Source organism: Dermochelys coriacea, chromosome 7, assembly GCF_009764565.3.
Source record: "Dermochelys coriacea isolate rDerCor1 chromosome 7, rDerCor1.pri.v4, whole genome shotgun sequence".
NCBI lineage: Eukaryota > Metazoa > Chordata > Testudines > Dermochelyidae > Dermochelys > Dermochelys coriacea.
The window spans coordinates 93,889,206-93,905,852 of record NC_050074.1 but is presented as its reverse complement, the minus strand read 5'-3'; the positions used below and the strand labels follow the sequence as shown (position 1 = coordinate 93,905,852).

Below are 16,647 nucleotides of genomic sequence, written 5' to 3'. Positions count from 1 at the left end.
GTACAAATGGGAATCTTTATTCCCCTCCCCCACGTTGCAAAGACGAGCTGGAAAGGGTCAGGGGATGGAGGGAAGAAAGAGTGCACAAGGACGAAGGGATCTTCAGTACTCTTCTTCCCAGGAAGATTTCTTCAGGGACATGCTTATCTCCTTCTCACTCAGGCAAAGTAGGAGCAATGAACATTCATTCAGTGGATCTCTCTCTGTTACTCATCTCTTTGTCAGGAGAGAGGTGTGAAAATCCCCTTATTCCTTGATGCATCCCACTTTTGTTCTCAATTATGTATGTATTCAACGGGAGTGAGGGGGCATGAAGGTGAGGGAGAATGTAGAATTCTTCACCCAGTGCTGTATGTTTAAATTGATAAAGAAAGTGATTTAATGCATGGTAATCTATTTTCAGTTATTTATAATTTCTTTATTTCTCAACCTAAACTTGTAATGTATTCCACATTGTGGTGCAAGTGTGACATCTTAAAACAAAACTCAATCAGGGAACCCAGAAACATTTACACTGAATGTAACTTAACTAAAGTTATGGGAGGAGAGCAAGGATGACAAATTTCAGTATAAAAGGTGACTTTTTTGAAAAATTAAAAATGCCTGAAAACAAGTGAGGAATGAAAGTACCTCCTGAACTATATCTCTTGTATGGCACTGCTACTGTGATACTATAATCATGCATTAGGTTTGTCACTAATTTATTCAAGATAGAATATTCTGATTTCTAACAAAAGTCTAATTATTTGTCAAATTTAAATAACATTGATAATTTTAATGGCATAATGTTTCAGGTTTTCTTCATTATCATTCAAACACAAAATTTAAAAAATCATCATCAAAAGAGATACATGACCTAAATCTATCTCTCTAACAGAGGTTGAACTCACATCTTGCAAGCACTCCCGGCTAAGCACGTGTGCTTGCACTCTCTATCTGTTTGTGGTCTTCACGGACTCATCCCTCAGGCTAAGTCACACAGTCAGAGATAAAAGCAAAGCAAACCCTTTCAGGGTACAAGTCCAACAGGGGCCTCTCTCAGTGCCCTCTAATATCTCTCGGTTTGTCCCTGCTTTGGAATAGAACGGTGCCCCAGGGCTCCTTCCCTGGAGGCAATATCTTCACTCTCTCAGGGTCTCTTCAGCTGGGTCACTACAGTTCACCCCCCCCAAGGTACCTCAAAGTCCAGGCCACTTTCCCAGGGGCTGGTGGGGAGGCCCAGGCCCACCCTCTACTGCAGGTCCCAGCCCAGGGACCCTATAGATAGCAGCCGTCCCTTTAAATAAACTGTGTTGCTGCTATAATTCCCTGGGCCAGTTCCCCATGGCTCCTGCACATTCTTCACCCTTACCCCAGGGCCAGGGCCTTGTCCTGGTGGAATCCCAGTAACTAATTCAGAGCACTATCCATTCTCCACCAACTCTAGCAAGAAACTGAATTCACTCTGGCCCTGGAGCTCTTCTTATACTAGCCTGCTGGGCCCTGATAGGCTGCCTCCCACACAGCCACTCTAGGCAACTCGGAGGACCTCTCTACTGCCCTTTTCTGGGGCGGGGTGTGGTTGGGTCACAAGGTCTTCAGCAGGGGGCCTCAGGGCCTAGTCCACCCTGTCACACTATCGTTTTACAGTAATAATGGAATGTAAATAAATATTGCTCCGTCTTCGTTCAGCATTTTTTCACAATGCCTAAATGGGTTTGCATAATACTTTTTAAAAGATTATGTTGTACAGATATCAAACTGTTTGCAGTCCTTGTCTTTGTCCTAGTGTTTAATCAGGGAAGGGAGATTGTTCGTAACTCTGAAATGTTCATAACTCTGAACAAAAACGTTATGGTTCTTTCAAAAGTTTACAACTGAACATTGACTTAATACAGCTTGGAAACTTCACTCTGCAGAAGAAAAATGCTGCTTTTAACCATCTTAATTTAAATGAAACAAGCACCGAAACATTTTCCTTAACTTGTCAAATCTTTTTTTAAACTCCCCCCCCCCTTTACATAGTTTACATTTAACACAGTACTGAACTGTATTTACTTTTTTACCCTCTCTGCTGCCTGATTACATACTTCCGGTTCCAAATGAGGTGTGTGTTTGGCCAGTCAGTTTGTAACTCTGGTATTTGTAACTCTGAGGTTCAACTATATCTCACTGGAATTGTATGAAAGAGCCTAAGCATATTAGTGAATCTGATCCATCAACTTTCTCTTAGCAGTATTTTGACTTCAGAGAGAAGCGATAAAATTGCAGTTGCTGGATGTGAAGAATGACTTTCTTTCATTCTGTGTACTATGAATCCTACTTTTCAAATAGTGGAATGAATTTTTTCTCTCGTCACTATATAGTATATGCTATCTTGATGAAGATTCTTATTTTACATGCCTAGGGTTTTAATGTGTAGCTCAGATCATCACTCTTTGAAACATGCCCCACAGAGACATTGAACTGCTGAAGAAATCTTGCAAGTATTTTAGGATCAGTGGACAGGGTGATGAACTGGGAATGAGAAGAATTAGGTTCTATTCCTAGTTCTGCCAGTAGACCTGCTGTATGACCTTGAGCAAGCCACTTCATCTCTTTCTGTGCCTTCATCCGTTTAAAGTGCAAGCTCTTTGGGGCATGGACACTTGTACTATATGTATTGCTTAGAACAGTGCAGTTCCTTGGGGCCTCTAGATTTTACTCTACTGCAAATAATATATAAGAATTTCTTCAGGTACCAAATGTTCCCATATGTGGCAGGCAGATTCATGTACTCTGCATTTCAGTTTTCTCACCAATGAATGGCTCTGACTCCATGAATTGTTGTAATTTTCATTGTTGTTCAGATAAATCAGAGATGAAGTGTATTATTAGGAGGTAGGTATTTGTGATATTCTTTTTAAATGTATGTTCACTCTGGCTATGAAATTGAATGAAAATTTAATTTATTTAAATTTGAAAAATTGTAGTAGCTGTATAACTATATCATGCTTATATTAATCATGTTGAACTATTGCATACATTTTTGGAGAATTCTTCTGATTTCATGGTCTTGCAAAATATTTCCTTTCTTCAGGTGCCAGTACATTCACTTTCAGGCAAAAATGAACATGTCTTTTACTGATGTCTCTGTGTTAGGTTCATATATATCTACCTTTTAATTCTTCATATAGGAAAAATCTTGTCATATGTCAGTTGAAAGAAAAATAATTTGATCTAATAACTTCTTAATATTGGAGACCAATTTGATATCCTTTTTGGAGTTGAGTAGGACATCGCCATTCAGCTATAACGGGTACTTATTATGCCCCCAGTATCAAAATATCTGAGTGCCTCAAAGACTTTTGTGTATGTATCTTCACAACACCTGTGTGAGATAGGGAAAAGTGAGTACAGTATTGATATCTGCTGTAGCTCAGTGAGCAGAATCACAAGATGAGGGGAATGAATTAATGCTCTCCCCAGTGGCAGTTTCAATTCCTTTTGTCTTTTATTGATTCACACAGGATTCCAAACAAAAAGCAAGGTAATCAAAATAGTAGGTCCCAATTGCCTGAGTCCTTTCCAGGTAAGCTAGAGGGGAAAGGATATGCATGCCCTTCCCACTCAATAATTACCCCACACACACTTTCCCTCTACCCAGTTACCCATGTGTCAGGCAGATTTGGGTCAACTTTCATATAAAGGCACCTGTGAAGCACCTTTTTATAATTCCATTTTATAGAGAGGGAACTAAGAGATGAAGTGATCAACTAGAGGTCACACAGTCTGTGACAGAGCAGGGAATTGAACACAGGTTTCCTAACTCCTGTGTTAGTGTCCTAAACACTGGACATTTTTCCAGTTATTACTCGTGCACATGCTCACTAGCTGACACACTATTTCTCATACAGGCACTCATTTTCTCAGTCATGAAACTTATTCATCTCTGTTTGCCATGATCATCTGCTTATGTGTTGAGTTTTTTTAAAAAAATTCTTTACACGTTTGTAATTTGATGTACAAATGATCAAATAAAAAGTTAAGGAAAGGTGACGTTGCTCCATAGGGATTCTCTGTTTTGAATCTGATTACCCTGTAATGTATTTACCATCCTGATTTTACAGAGGTGATTCTTTTACTTTTTCTTCAATTAAAATTCTTCTTTTAAGAACCTGATTTAAGAACAATGAAAAAGCAATCAGGTTTTTAAAAGAAGAATTTTAATTGAAGAAAAAGTAAAAGAATCACCTCTGTAAAATCAGGATGGTAAATACCTTACAAGGAAATCAGATTCAAAACATAGAGAACCCCTCTAGGCAAAACCTTAAGTTACAAAAAGACACAAAAACAGGAATATACATTCCATTCAGCACAACTTATTTTATCAGCCATTTAAACAAAAAGAGAATCTAACTCATATCTAGCTAGATTACTTACTAAGTTCTAAGACTCCATTCCTTTTCTGTTCCCGGCAAAAGCCTCACACAGATCTAGAGAACCTTTGTCCCTCCCCCTATCCCCCCCAGCTTTGAAAGTATCTTGTCTCTTCATTGGTCATTTTGGTCAGGTGCCAGCGAGGTTATCCTAGCTTCTTAACCCTTTACAGGTAAAAGGGTTTTTCCTCTGGCCAGGAGGGATTTTAAAGGTGTTTACCCTTCCCTTTATATTTATGATATGAGACTTAACCTGAGAGCCCCAGAGAGGGTCAAGACATTCCATGTGCATCTCCTTTTCATGTGTTTGCTCAATTCTTTGTATTATATCAGTGAAGGCAGCTGTCTATCAGCTGTGTACCACTTGTTGATAGTTAAAATTGGGAGCCCTTTCCAGTGCAGAGTTCACATCATAAGGATATATAGATCTGCCCTTAAATCATCCAGACAGCTTCCAAAAATGCCTTTACACAGTAGTGGAGGTTGTCAGGAATGTAGGAGTTGTGTTATTAGTGGAATCAGAAATGAAAAATTGCCAATTATATAGACTTGTGGGTTTTGAGGAAAGGGAGGGGAGTAGTGGGGGGGCAGGGTGGGGGAGATTGTCTTGTTTTCTAAGTAATAGAACACCTTATTTTTTTCAGAAAGGTAACATAGTCTCAACCATAGCTCTGATTTAAATGTTTTCTTTGTGAATCTAGTAACAGGAGTTTTTTGAACTCTTTATTTACATATCTTTTTAAAAAAAAATACAAAGGGAATTGAGAAAATTGGAGTTATAATCACCAGGGCAGTCCTGCAATTTCAAGTCTTGAAAATGGGCAGATTTGTTCATTGTAAATAAGGGTCTTTAGTTACCAAATCATGTTCCATGATAGATTTATTACTGGCTTCACCAAATTTGTCTATAAAACTGTTGCAGAAACTTTGGCTTAAAAAAGGTGAAACACTGAATGATTCTCATTGACTTCAAAAATTCACAGTATATTTTTGGTCAAATACTGACATAATTTTGCCTTTCTAAATAATATTAAACTTTAAAACTATTTGAAAAATAAACATATATATAAGGAAAGCAACATCATCAAAGCAAGATAAGCATAACAACCAAATAAAAAGTATTTGAAAAAACAAGGAGATTTTAGTGTAATTTAAAATCATCCAATAAAAATCTATTTATTGGTCAAAATGATAACATTTAAAATAAATGTAGAAAATACTAAAACAAGAGATAATCTTACGGTTACCACACAAACCTTTGTTCAGCTTATAGCACAAACAATTAAAGTTTCAAAGAAACCCAAACCGTATTGCTCTTTGTGTGCTGCAGTTCTTTAGTTCATTGCTAAGCTACTATTTAAATTGCCCGGACAACTGAGAAAGATTCTGTTGTGCTCAGAGTCAAATTTAAAGAGGGCTCTTGTAACTGTGAAAAATTCCAGCTGAGGCTTTGTATTGTTTCCGGTATGGCTAAAATTTGGCGCAAAGCTGTAATGCAAAGCCATGTGAAAATATTATGTATATCTTAACTAATTATCTATTTGGTTTCATTTTGTATAATTATAACCTCATATTTAATTTGTGTGGAGAGATATCGAGGGACCCATTAATTTCTACCCACCTGAATGAAAGGGGCAGTGCTAATAATCAACTTGAGTGGCTTGTGTTTCAATTTATGACTTGCGTGTATCTAGCTGTCATTATTATAGTGATCCAGCAAACATACGTTTTCTCATCCTTTTTCAACTAATCAGTGCAGTGAAAATCTAATTATAGAGTTGGTATGGTGATTCCTGTTGTGGGGAGAAGGGGTATTATAAGGAGGGTTATATAAGCAGAACTATGTGTGAGAGGAAATAAAATTGAGATCATATGCAAGACGTGTATATGGAGGGCCATGTGCCCTGAACCTAAACCCGTGACTGACACAGGAACCTGGGGGAAGAAGTCTCAGTGTTAGTTAGCACTGAGTACCCTTGTTGAACCATAAGAGCTTGATTCTGATCTTAGGCATGTGTATTATCAACAGTGGAATAACTTGTGCATGTTTGAGGGCTAATACAAGTGCCACAGATTTTGCAACCTCCAAAGATACATTAGGCAAGTTATGTGTGGTTAACATACTTATGCTTTAAGATCTCCTAAATGGGGTGTATGATTTGATCCAAATTGGGAGGGATTAGTTCTATACACTTAGTTCACATATTTCTGTCTAAAATGCACATTTCAGGAGTAAAAACAACTAGGAGTACTTGTGGCATCTTAGAGACTAACAAATTTATTTGGCGATAAGCTTTCGTGGGCTAAAACTCACTTCATCAGATGCATGGAGTGAAGGAAAAAAAAAAGAGGAGGCAGGTGTATATATACACAGTACATGAAAAGATGGGAGTTGCCTTACCAAGTGTGGGGTCAGTGCTCACGAGACAATTCAATTAAAGTGGAAGTCAGTGGGCTATTCTCAACAGTAGAATACCAAGGGAGGAAAAAACACTTTTGTAGTGCTAATGAGGTCTGTAGGTGTTTGTCTCTGGCTGAGGGTTTGGAGCAAATGTGGTTGTATCTTAGAGCACATCACACAATCCATTGTCTACAGCCAAGCTCTAAGATACAACCGCATTTGCTCCAATCCCTCAGCCAGAGACAAACACCTACACGATCTCTATCAAGCTTTCTTAAAACTACAGTACCCACCTGGGGAAGTGAAGAAACAGATTGACAGAGCCAGAAGGCTACCCAGAAGTCACCTATTACAGGACAGGCCCGGCCCAACAAAGGAAGTAACAGAATGCCACTAGCAGTCACTTTCAGCCCCCAACTAAAACCTCTCCAGCGCATCATCAAGGATCTACAACCTGTCCTGAAGGACGATCTGTCACTCTCACAGACCTTGGGAGACAGGCCAGTCCTCGCTTACAGACAGCCCCCCAAACTGAAGCAAATAGTCACCAGCAACTACGCACCACAGAACAAAAACACTAACCAAGGAACCTATCCCTGCAATATCCATCATAGGACCTAACCACATCAGCCACACCATCAGGGGCTCGTTCACCTGCACATATACCAATGTGATATATGCCATCATGTGCCAGCATTGCTCCTCTGCCATGTACATTGGCCAAACCGGACAGTCTCTATACGAAAGAATAAATGGACGCAAATCAGACATCAAGAATTATAACATTCAAAAACCAGTCAGAGAACACTTCAATATCCCTGGACACTCAATAACAGACTTAAGTGGCAATTCTTCAACCAAAAAAAACTTCAAAAACAGACTCCAATGGGAAACTGCAGAACTGGAATTAATTTGCAAACTGGATACAATTAACTTTGGCCTGAATAAAGACTGGGAGTGGATGGGTCACTACAAAAACTAATTTCCCCATACTAATTTCCTCCTACTGTTACTCACACCTTTTTGTCAATTGTTTGAAATGGGCCACCCTGTTTAGATTGGCCTGATTATCACTACAAAAGTGATTTTTCCTCCCTTTGTGTTCTACTGTTGAGAATAGCCACTTCCACTTTAATTGAATTGTCTCATCAGCACTGACTTGGTGAGGCAACTCCCATCTTTTCATGTACTGTGTATATATACCTGCTTGCTGTTTTTTTCCACTTCGTGCATCTGATGAAGTGGGTTTTAGCCTACGAAAATGTATGCCCAAATATATTTGTTAGTCTCTAAGGTGCCACAAGTACTCCTCGTTGTTTTTGCTGATACAAACACAGCTATCATGCTGAAACATTTCAGGAGTGCATTTCATGAGCCTTATTGATTTCATACACATTTTAATTAATAACATATCTGAGCCTCCTCTGAGGTGCAGTTAATGAATGGCTAGCTGTCAGACTACATGTGATTTTATACACATTTCAGCTAATTCAGAGTTCCAAAGTTCAGCGTGATGCATTCCCAGAAAAACCTAGGGCCAGATTTTTAAAGTTATTTAGGTGCTTAACTCACATTTATTTGGGCATAAATTTCACACCAGAGAGTGCAGTAAGGAGCCTTTGGGCCAAGCTCCCTTCTTCTGCTGCCACCTCTATAACAGGGCCTCCCTCTCAGGGATTGCTTTGCTGTGCATATCCCAGGCTGAGGCCTCCATGAGAAAGATAGACCTATCTGGCCCATATGGATCCCAGACAGTAGAGACAGGTAGAACATCTGGGGAGCCCATCCTTGAGCCAGTACCTTCCTTGAGAGACCGAGAAGGGGTCCATGTGGAGAAGGGGAGACACACAAACCCAGCTTCCACGAGGACAGGGGGATCACTAGCCACTTCAATATTTCCAGAGCAATCTGTGAGCTCAAGTTCACTTGTGTGTCTGAAGCAGGATTATGGGGACAAAATCCCAAAAGGGAAATAAATGAATAGTAAAATCAGTGCCGTTTCCCCAGCTCCCATTCATGGAGTGCAACAGGACAGATAATCCTCAATACTTAGTTCCCCATATCATCTTTACAAAGTGCAGTATGGGAAATAATCCTCAGCACTTCGTTCCCCTCCTCAACTTCATGGAATGCAGCAGGGTTTATTAATGCAGAAAAGACCTGTGCATAGACATATGCTGATTCCTTCAGGTGTGCATACACACACCTTACAAAAACAATTGCAAGGGGTGGAAGCCTGACAGTCCAAATTAGAGTTGGAGACTCAAATAGTAATATATATATATTTTTAAAAAGTAGAATTCAAATCTGTTGCATGCACATATATGGGGCTTTGGTTCTTAGGAAAGATGCTTGGACAAATTGGTTCCCAAGCTCTCTTAGTGATACAATAGGAAGCTGTATGGGGAACTGAGGCTATTCACAGCAATCAGAAAAGTCAATTTATAATCCTGGCTCCTGCCAGACACTACTGAAAGGAATACAGATTATATGGCAAATTGAAGTAGTCTCTGAAGTACAACAGGAGAAAATACCTCTTTGCAAGTAGTAGCTAGACCAAGGGCGGAATGAGTAACTGCCCCGTATTGTCTCAGAGCTATCTGTTGGTCTCCCAACACCTGTGTCTGGAATTAGAACCCTGATTTGTTCCAGCCTCTTTAATTTTGGAGCAAAAGAGCTTTGATCAGATGAGGTCACTGGACATTGTCCAGCATAGGTATCTTAAGGAACTGTGCAAGAAACGGAGAAATAGTTTTGTCTAATTCCCAGTCTCAGCAACCAGTGCAGAGGCCACAGCATGAATGAAATCATCCATCATATACTTCAGACTAGAGTATTACAATGCACTTCCCATCAGCTTTCTAGCCTCAGAGAATTAGGAAAAACAGAGCAGAGCCCTGTCTGAAACATCTAAATAAGTTCCTAAAGGAGGCTTATCTTCAAAGCATTCCCATTTTACCATCCTCAGACAATTTTTATGTTTTGCAGATGGATGGCAGCCTTTTTTTCCCCCCTAACTTTGATCATAACATTTGATCTTTCATGTGTTCCCAAGGTCTCTCTCTGGCATCATGGTAGCAATAACATTGACTTTAGGGAAGAAGAATATTCACTTCTCTTCCGAGATTATTTTTCTGATTAGGGTTCTTTTGTTCAGAGAGAGAGCTGAAGCAAATGTACAGAGTGATATGGTTCCTGGTGTATCAGGACAAATACATGGTGCCAAGGAAATGAATCATATGCCTGGGCTGTGAATGAATATTATCAGGTACAAGATCTTCTCCCAGAAGAATGTTACTAGAAGTTGAAGATAACCATAATGTAAAATGTGATGTCACAGAAACAAAAATCCAATTTTTACTGGAACCCATTGGGAATTCTGATCTTGTACACGGGTATGATTCAGTGATCCAGAATTCATATGATACCTATCTAATAATTCCAGGTATTCCCTTCACATATCACCATATCTCATCCTTTTGGCAACGATCTGTCTCTCATTTTATATTCTCTGCTCCCACAAATGGTGAATGCAGAAAATCAGATTTGGTTTTGTTTTGTTTTTTATTTTAAGGGATTTTCCCAATTCAGTTCGGGGATTGTGTACCAGAAAGAAAGACTGCAACATCCATGAGCTGGAACACAATGATTCATTGAGATCTTGGAGCACTTTTCCTTCAATAGATAAGACTTGTTCTAGTCATGGCAGTTAATGTGTCAAATACCATTTTCATAATAACTGGGAAGAACATAACTAGCCCTACCCTAGAGAGAGTGAGTCTCGGAGCAGAGTTTCCTTTCTCTATATGTACTGCCTGACAAGATAGAGAAGAACACCAAAATTTATATGGCAGAAGTCAGATTAGCAATGTGGCTCCTTCACCTAGAAATATATCCCTCCTTATAAATCAATTTGGAGGATTGGTGATTGACTTCTTTGCATATGGAAACATAAATAAGGTGCCCTGTGGTTTTTCTACATGGCAGGACCGAGAATGTGAAGCAGTGAATGACCTTTCTCAAACCTGGGCAAGATCCCTGCTATATGTCCTGCTCTGCAGGACAATACAAAATATAAGAACGCAAGAACAACAGTTACCCAGGTTATGCTATGCAGGATGAAGAGACTATGGTTTTCAGGACTGATTGGATCTTCAGATGTCTGTATCTCATAGAGGAAGTCTGATATAAAATAAAATAAAAAATATTCCACCTGGGACCAGAAACATTTAAAATGAATATTTTTATGAAGCGATTCTTATTCACATGGGTCCCAAAGGAGAAGTCAACAAATGGAAATTATTCTATGGGACAGTACAAAATAATTTAATTACCATGTTAAATCGGTGAAACATAGCCTTGAGTTCCTCCAGGAGGGCTTTATTGTGCATGTATAAGTGTCGAAGAAAAAAGGTCAGGTCTGTGTAGTATATTCTCAGCCTGTCCAAGACGATAAACTTTTGTACACATCCCAACATTAAATGCTCCTTAGAGCATAAACTTTATTCCAATCTCACAAGGCCATAGAGTATGACTTTAGAAGTCATTTTGCTCCTTACAATACTACCCAGATTGAACCCCTGCAGGAGGTGCCATTATACTTGCTATCCATTAGGGTGAGCCTCCTAATGGCTATTATCGCCAATCAGATGAATTTTTAAGGAGCTTCTTCTAATGAGATTCAATATTGTACCTTTAATTCAGACAGGTAGTCCTCTCAACTGTCATAGCATTCATTCCCTAAGTAAATTCAAGATATATTCCTTCTTCAGTTAAGCATCAAAGTCCAGTCTTTAGGAGTGCAGATAATCCTGTATTGAGATCTTCTAGACAGCCAAATGGCCATCAGTACATAGGTTCATCAGATTCTGCACATTGGTCACCTAACTTAGTCATTGTCATTTCCTGTCTTTTGGCAAAAGTTTTCTCTGTGCCTTACTGCCCAGGAGAAGTTGGAGGAGATAGAGTTTATAAAATCTATCTCATTTTGGATGTGTCAACATTTAAAAGATGATCCTGCTTCTACCTTAGAGTCACACTACCATGAAAATCACATTGTAACAGATTTGTGGGCCTTTGTACAAAGAATAGGAAAATTTGTCCATGCTTACTTGAAAATTTCCTTTTTTCAAGTAATAAGGTCCACAGATCCAAGTCACTTGGAAACAAATGGATCATTCAGAATAGAGATGGAAATTGATATTAAAGGATTTAGGTTTTTTATCATTAGATAGAATTTATCATGCTCTGCAGTTGGAGAAATTTCCTCTGTGCTTTTCCTCAAACTATATTTAACACAATCTGTAACTTAGGAAAGTAAATGTGAATTAGCCTGGCCATGTGGAAGTTATCTCAGGTGCAGGGAACTTCAGGAGATGAGACATTCCCCAGCTGCCAGTGACTAACAAGTTCTGGTTTTGCCTCCAAGATGTAAACACAATGAAGTATCCATTCTAACAAATCTATGTGCCTTATTACTCAGAGGAAGGAAATTATCAGATAAGCAAAGACAGATTTTCCTATTCTTATTTGTTTGTTTGTTTGTTACATTGTGTTTTTAAACAGTTAATGAAAGAAGAGAATTGAATGGATATTGCTTTTAAATAATCTGAACAAAGATTGTGGCATATTATGGAAAGGACAGTGTGGCACGTATCTCAGTGAAATGAAGGACGTTGCACTTCAGTTTAGCAACTGAGGTGATCCAGATGCCTTCTCACAGCCAAAATTCTAACTGGTCATATGCTTTACACTTTATTAAATTACTTACTACAGGATGCACCATGAAATGTTGCAACTCTAGTTACATAATTTTGCAATACATATTAGGTACTATACAAAATTTATAATTGCAACAGGATATGAAATTGGGGCATTCATATTGTACATTTTGCTTTATGGTCAAACAAATATTAGCTATACTATTTGCAGTATTGCTCACGCATTGTTTATTTCATGTAATGACTTCATTACTATTCAGGTCTGTTTCGTCTGGTTAAAGAATAATTAGAACACCCATTTCAGATTGAACTGCTAGAAAGAGGCACTGGTTAGACAAAACAATGGGCCTGATCCACAGCCCACTGAAGTCAATAGAAGTTTTTCCATTGACTTCAGCGGTCTTTGGATCAGGCCCTATGTGCATAAATAAGTCTAATATGTAAAAGTCCATAAAGGTTTGGATTATGGGTCTAGATACCTATAAGATCTGCACTACAGAAATATACTAGACAATAGTGATAATTAATAGCAAACATCAGTATACATCAGCAGTTGTGCCGTTCATATAGTACACAAAAATGCACAAACTTTTATTAATTCAAATTTTCCTTTTCTTTTTTTCCCCAAAGAGGAAAATTGAGGCCTTAATCTTGTAGCATTTTTATAAATACATGCAGTAGGTGAGAATCTCACCCCTGATTACTCTGGGTAAAAGGACACCAGTGGTGTAATTAGATACTAACAGTTTCAGATCCAGCTGGGAGATAATTCCCCATGCACAGGAATTGTGGAAGAAATCTGATGTCAGAGGCAAGCTGTGGATGGGGCTTGTGGCAGGAAGAGTGTTCCAAGAGCAGAGCAGCAGCACCTAGCGCTGTGGAGATTCTGGGCAGTGCTGCTGCTCTTAGGCAGAAAAGCCTGTTGTAAATTAGATAGCCTTCAGGGACTGTCTAAACTATGCAGCCCCGGAGCAGTCCAGAATCAGGTGTGGTTTAAAACTATCTTAGCCCTCTCTCCATCTGCGAGTTCTATTCTGCACCTCTTAGAGCAGGGGTGGCCAACCTGAGCCTGAGAAGGAGCCAGAATTTACCAATATACGTTGCCAAAGAGCCACAGTAATATGTCAGCAGCCCCCCATCCGCTCCCCAGTCCCTCCCAGCAGCCCCCACCAATCAACGCCTACTCCCCCCATCCACCACAGTCAGCTGTTTCACGTGTATAGCAGGCTATGGGCGGGAGGGGGAAGGAGTGAGGGCATGGCAGGCTCAGGGAAAGGGGCAGGGGCCTGCGGGGAAGGGATGGAGTGAGGGCAGGACTTGGGACAGAGCAGGGGGTTGAGCAGTGAGCAACCCCCAGCACACTGGAAGTTAGCATCTATAACTCCAGCCCCGGAATCAGTACCTAGGTAAGGAGCCACATATTAACCCCTGAAGAGCTACATGCAGCTCTGGAGCCACAGGTTGGCCACCCCTATCTTTTAGCACAGCATTTCACCTTCAGTGTATAGCCCATTTTGAAAATATATTTACTTGAATGTGTTTATTTGAAATACAGAATTTATTTGAAATACAGAACTGTTTCTGCCTCTTGAGTAATTTAGGGCTTCTCTAAAACATGCATTAGCCTGCACCAGAGGGGTGTAGATTCTTGTGCACACTAATGTGTCATTCACTAACTTACCCATGTGGGACCTGACTGACACACACTAAAAGTTCCCTAGTGCATGTTAATGTAGTACTGTTTGAAATGGGAGTACATTAACATTCACAGGGAACTTTTACTGTATGCCAGCAGGGGTCCACATGGACCAGTTAGCGCACAACGTGCTAGTATGCATTGGAGTTTATACATCTCTGTTGTGGACTAATGCACTGCATAGACAAGCCATTAGATGCAGTTTTAAAACATTGGCAATATGTAGGAAAAAATGTTGCACCTCATTGACTTACTTGCCCCTTATTAATTTATTTAAAGAAAGAAACTTAAATGTAAAAATACATTTGAATAATGCTGAAAATGTGACACAGACCAATAACAAAGCTAGTTGGCTTTCTTTCTTTCTTTTTCTTTCTCTTTTCTTTCACAATTGAATTTAGGGCAAAGCTATAACTTTGGATTTCCTGAATTTTGCTGGTTTCTATCAACCCTAATATTACTTAAACACAGTCTTTCATTAATAATATAGTATGTTAATATATTTCAAATTAAGAAAACAGTGGAACTTGTCTTCGTTGCGCTTGATTAAATTGGGCATCAGAAAGATTGAAAAGCAAGAGAATAATCTTGTTCTTGCTCTTACTGTATTTGCTGTTCTCATGACCCAGAATGAGGAATTGAGAATATTGTATCTGTATAGGCTCAGGAAAATATAGTGTGATGTATATAACCCCTATGTGTTTTCATAATTTTGTTTTGAATTCAACAAATTTTCAGTTAATTTCACATGTCTGGTTTGTGTCTTGAAATATATCAGTAGGACATTTTAATACAGATTTCTTTCTTTGGGGGAAGCTAGGAGTCTCAAATGTTATGTGAAGCTCTCATCACTCTGCTAATGGCTATAGACACATAAATCGTTCAAGACCAAAAGAAGAATGGAACTCAATGTCAATGAACAGATCACATTTATTATTTTATGATTAAAAGTATTTCTACAATGACAAAAATCAACCCCTAGGGAATCATACTGTAAAAAGGAACAGTTGGTTTAAATTAGGTTTCCATGTGAAATATATCTATTTTTTGTGGATGTTGTGGAAAAGTAAACTAAAAATTTTCAGAGTTCTGTGCCTGATCAGATTTTAAGTATGTCCAGAATCATATAGTTAGTTGATTTTTGATGCTGACATTAATTACCAAACAGAATTTGACAATAAGATCAAATTTGGAAAGTGATATTTTCTGCTTCATTTCTTAATATAACAAATAGCTATAGTAGCTAGTTATTAAACGTATTTAGAGTATATTGCAGTGAACAAATTTGCACATCAAGAAAAAATATATACAAATGCCAGCTCAATCAACTCAAGCAAAAAATATTCTCTAATTTATAAACTGCTGCTTCTGACCTGTTGCCCAAGTTGAACAAAATGGGTTATTTTATCTAAGACTAAAATTTTCAAAGCCACATAGGAGATTTGGATGCCAGTTCCCATTGATTTTAATGGGAATTGGTCTTGCAAATCCTTTAGGCAGCTTTGAAAATCTTAGCCCTAGTCTACGATACAATGTCTGTTATTGTTCAGCATTTTTGGTTTAAAATAAATAACTTTTAAAAGCATTTTGAGATTCAAATACTTTGCATATATGTGTATGTGGGATATGTGTATACACACAGTATATATATCATATGTGGTGAATGTTATTTGTGATTTTATTGTGTGTGTGTGTGTGTGTGTGTGTGTGTGTGTGTGTGTGTATATATATATATATATATATATATATATGTGTATATATATATATATATATATATATATATATATATATATATAAATAATTTGGTGAAATCTCATTTTCCCCCCGATAGAGACAATTTAAGATTAAAATATATTAATTCTGTTGCATTAAATGTGTCTGAATGTTCCAAATAACATAGCCATGGCTGATTTCTTGTACTGTACATTTTGTTTTATTAGGTGAGCTCTTGGGTTACATGGTTGATCCTTACTGCCGGTTCTATGGAGGAGAAACGAGAAGTCTTCTCATATTTAGTACATGTGGCAAAGTGCTGCTGGAACATGGGAAACTACAATGCTGTAATGGAATTCTTGGCAGGGCTTAGGTACTGGCAACTCATTTTTACATAAGGAAGTTTCAGAGATAGAGATTAAACTACAGCTTCTGTTAAACCCAACTCCTCTCTGAAGAACAATGTGGGGCATTGAATCAATCACTCTGTTAAGCAGTATCCTGTTGCTAAATCACATCATTTCATCTTTTGAATTTCTCATAATTATTGGGGGAAAACTAAACAAGGTGAAAGACAGACATTTTCTCAGAATGCTCCGGAGACGACATCATCTATCCTGGTACATGCTAAATATGTTAAATTGAAAACGTGGACATACATTTTTCAAACAGCTGATTTAAATGAGAAAAGAAAAGTGTAAAAATAGTTCTATTTTAACT

The 16,647-nt window shown here is 38.4% G+C and overlaps 1 protein-coding gene across 2 annotated transcripts in view; it reads left to right on the top strand.

Annotated features, from left to right (window-relative positions):
• PLCE1 (phospholipase C epsilon 1) overlaps positions 1-16,647 on the top strand; it is a 340,325-nt gene that overhangs the window by 238,918 nt on the left and 84,760 nt on the right. For both annotated transcript variants that reach the window (XM_038409060.2, XM_043518170.1), the window contains exon 5: positions 16,155-16,300. In XM_038409060.2, coding sequence (XP_038264988.1) covers positions 16,155-16,300 — 146 coding nt within the window. The remainder of the gene's footprint in view (positions 1-16,154; positions 16,301-16,647) is intronic.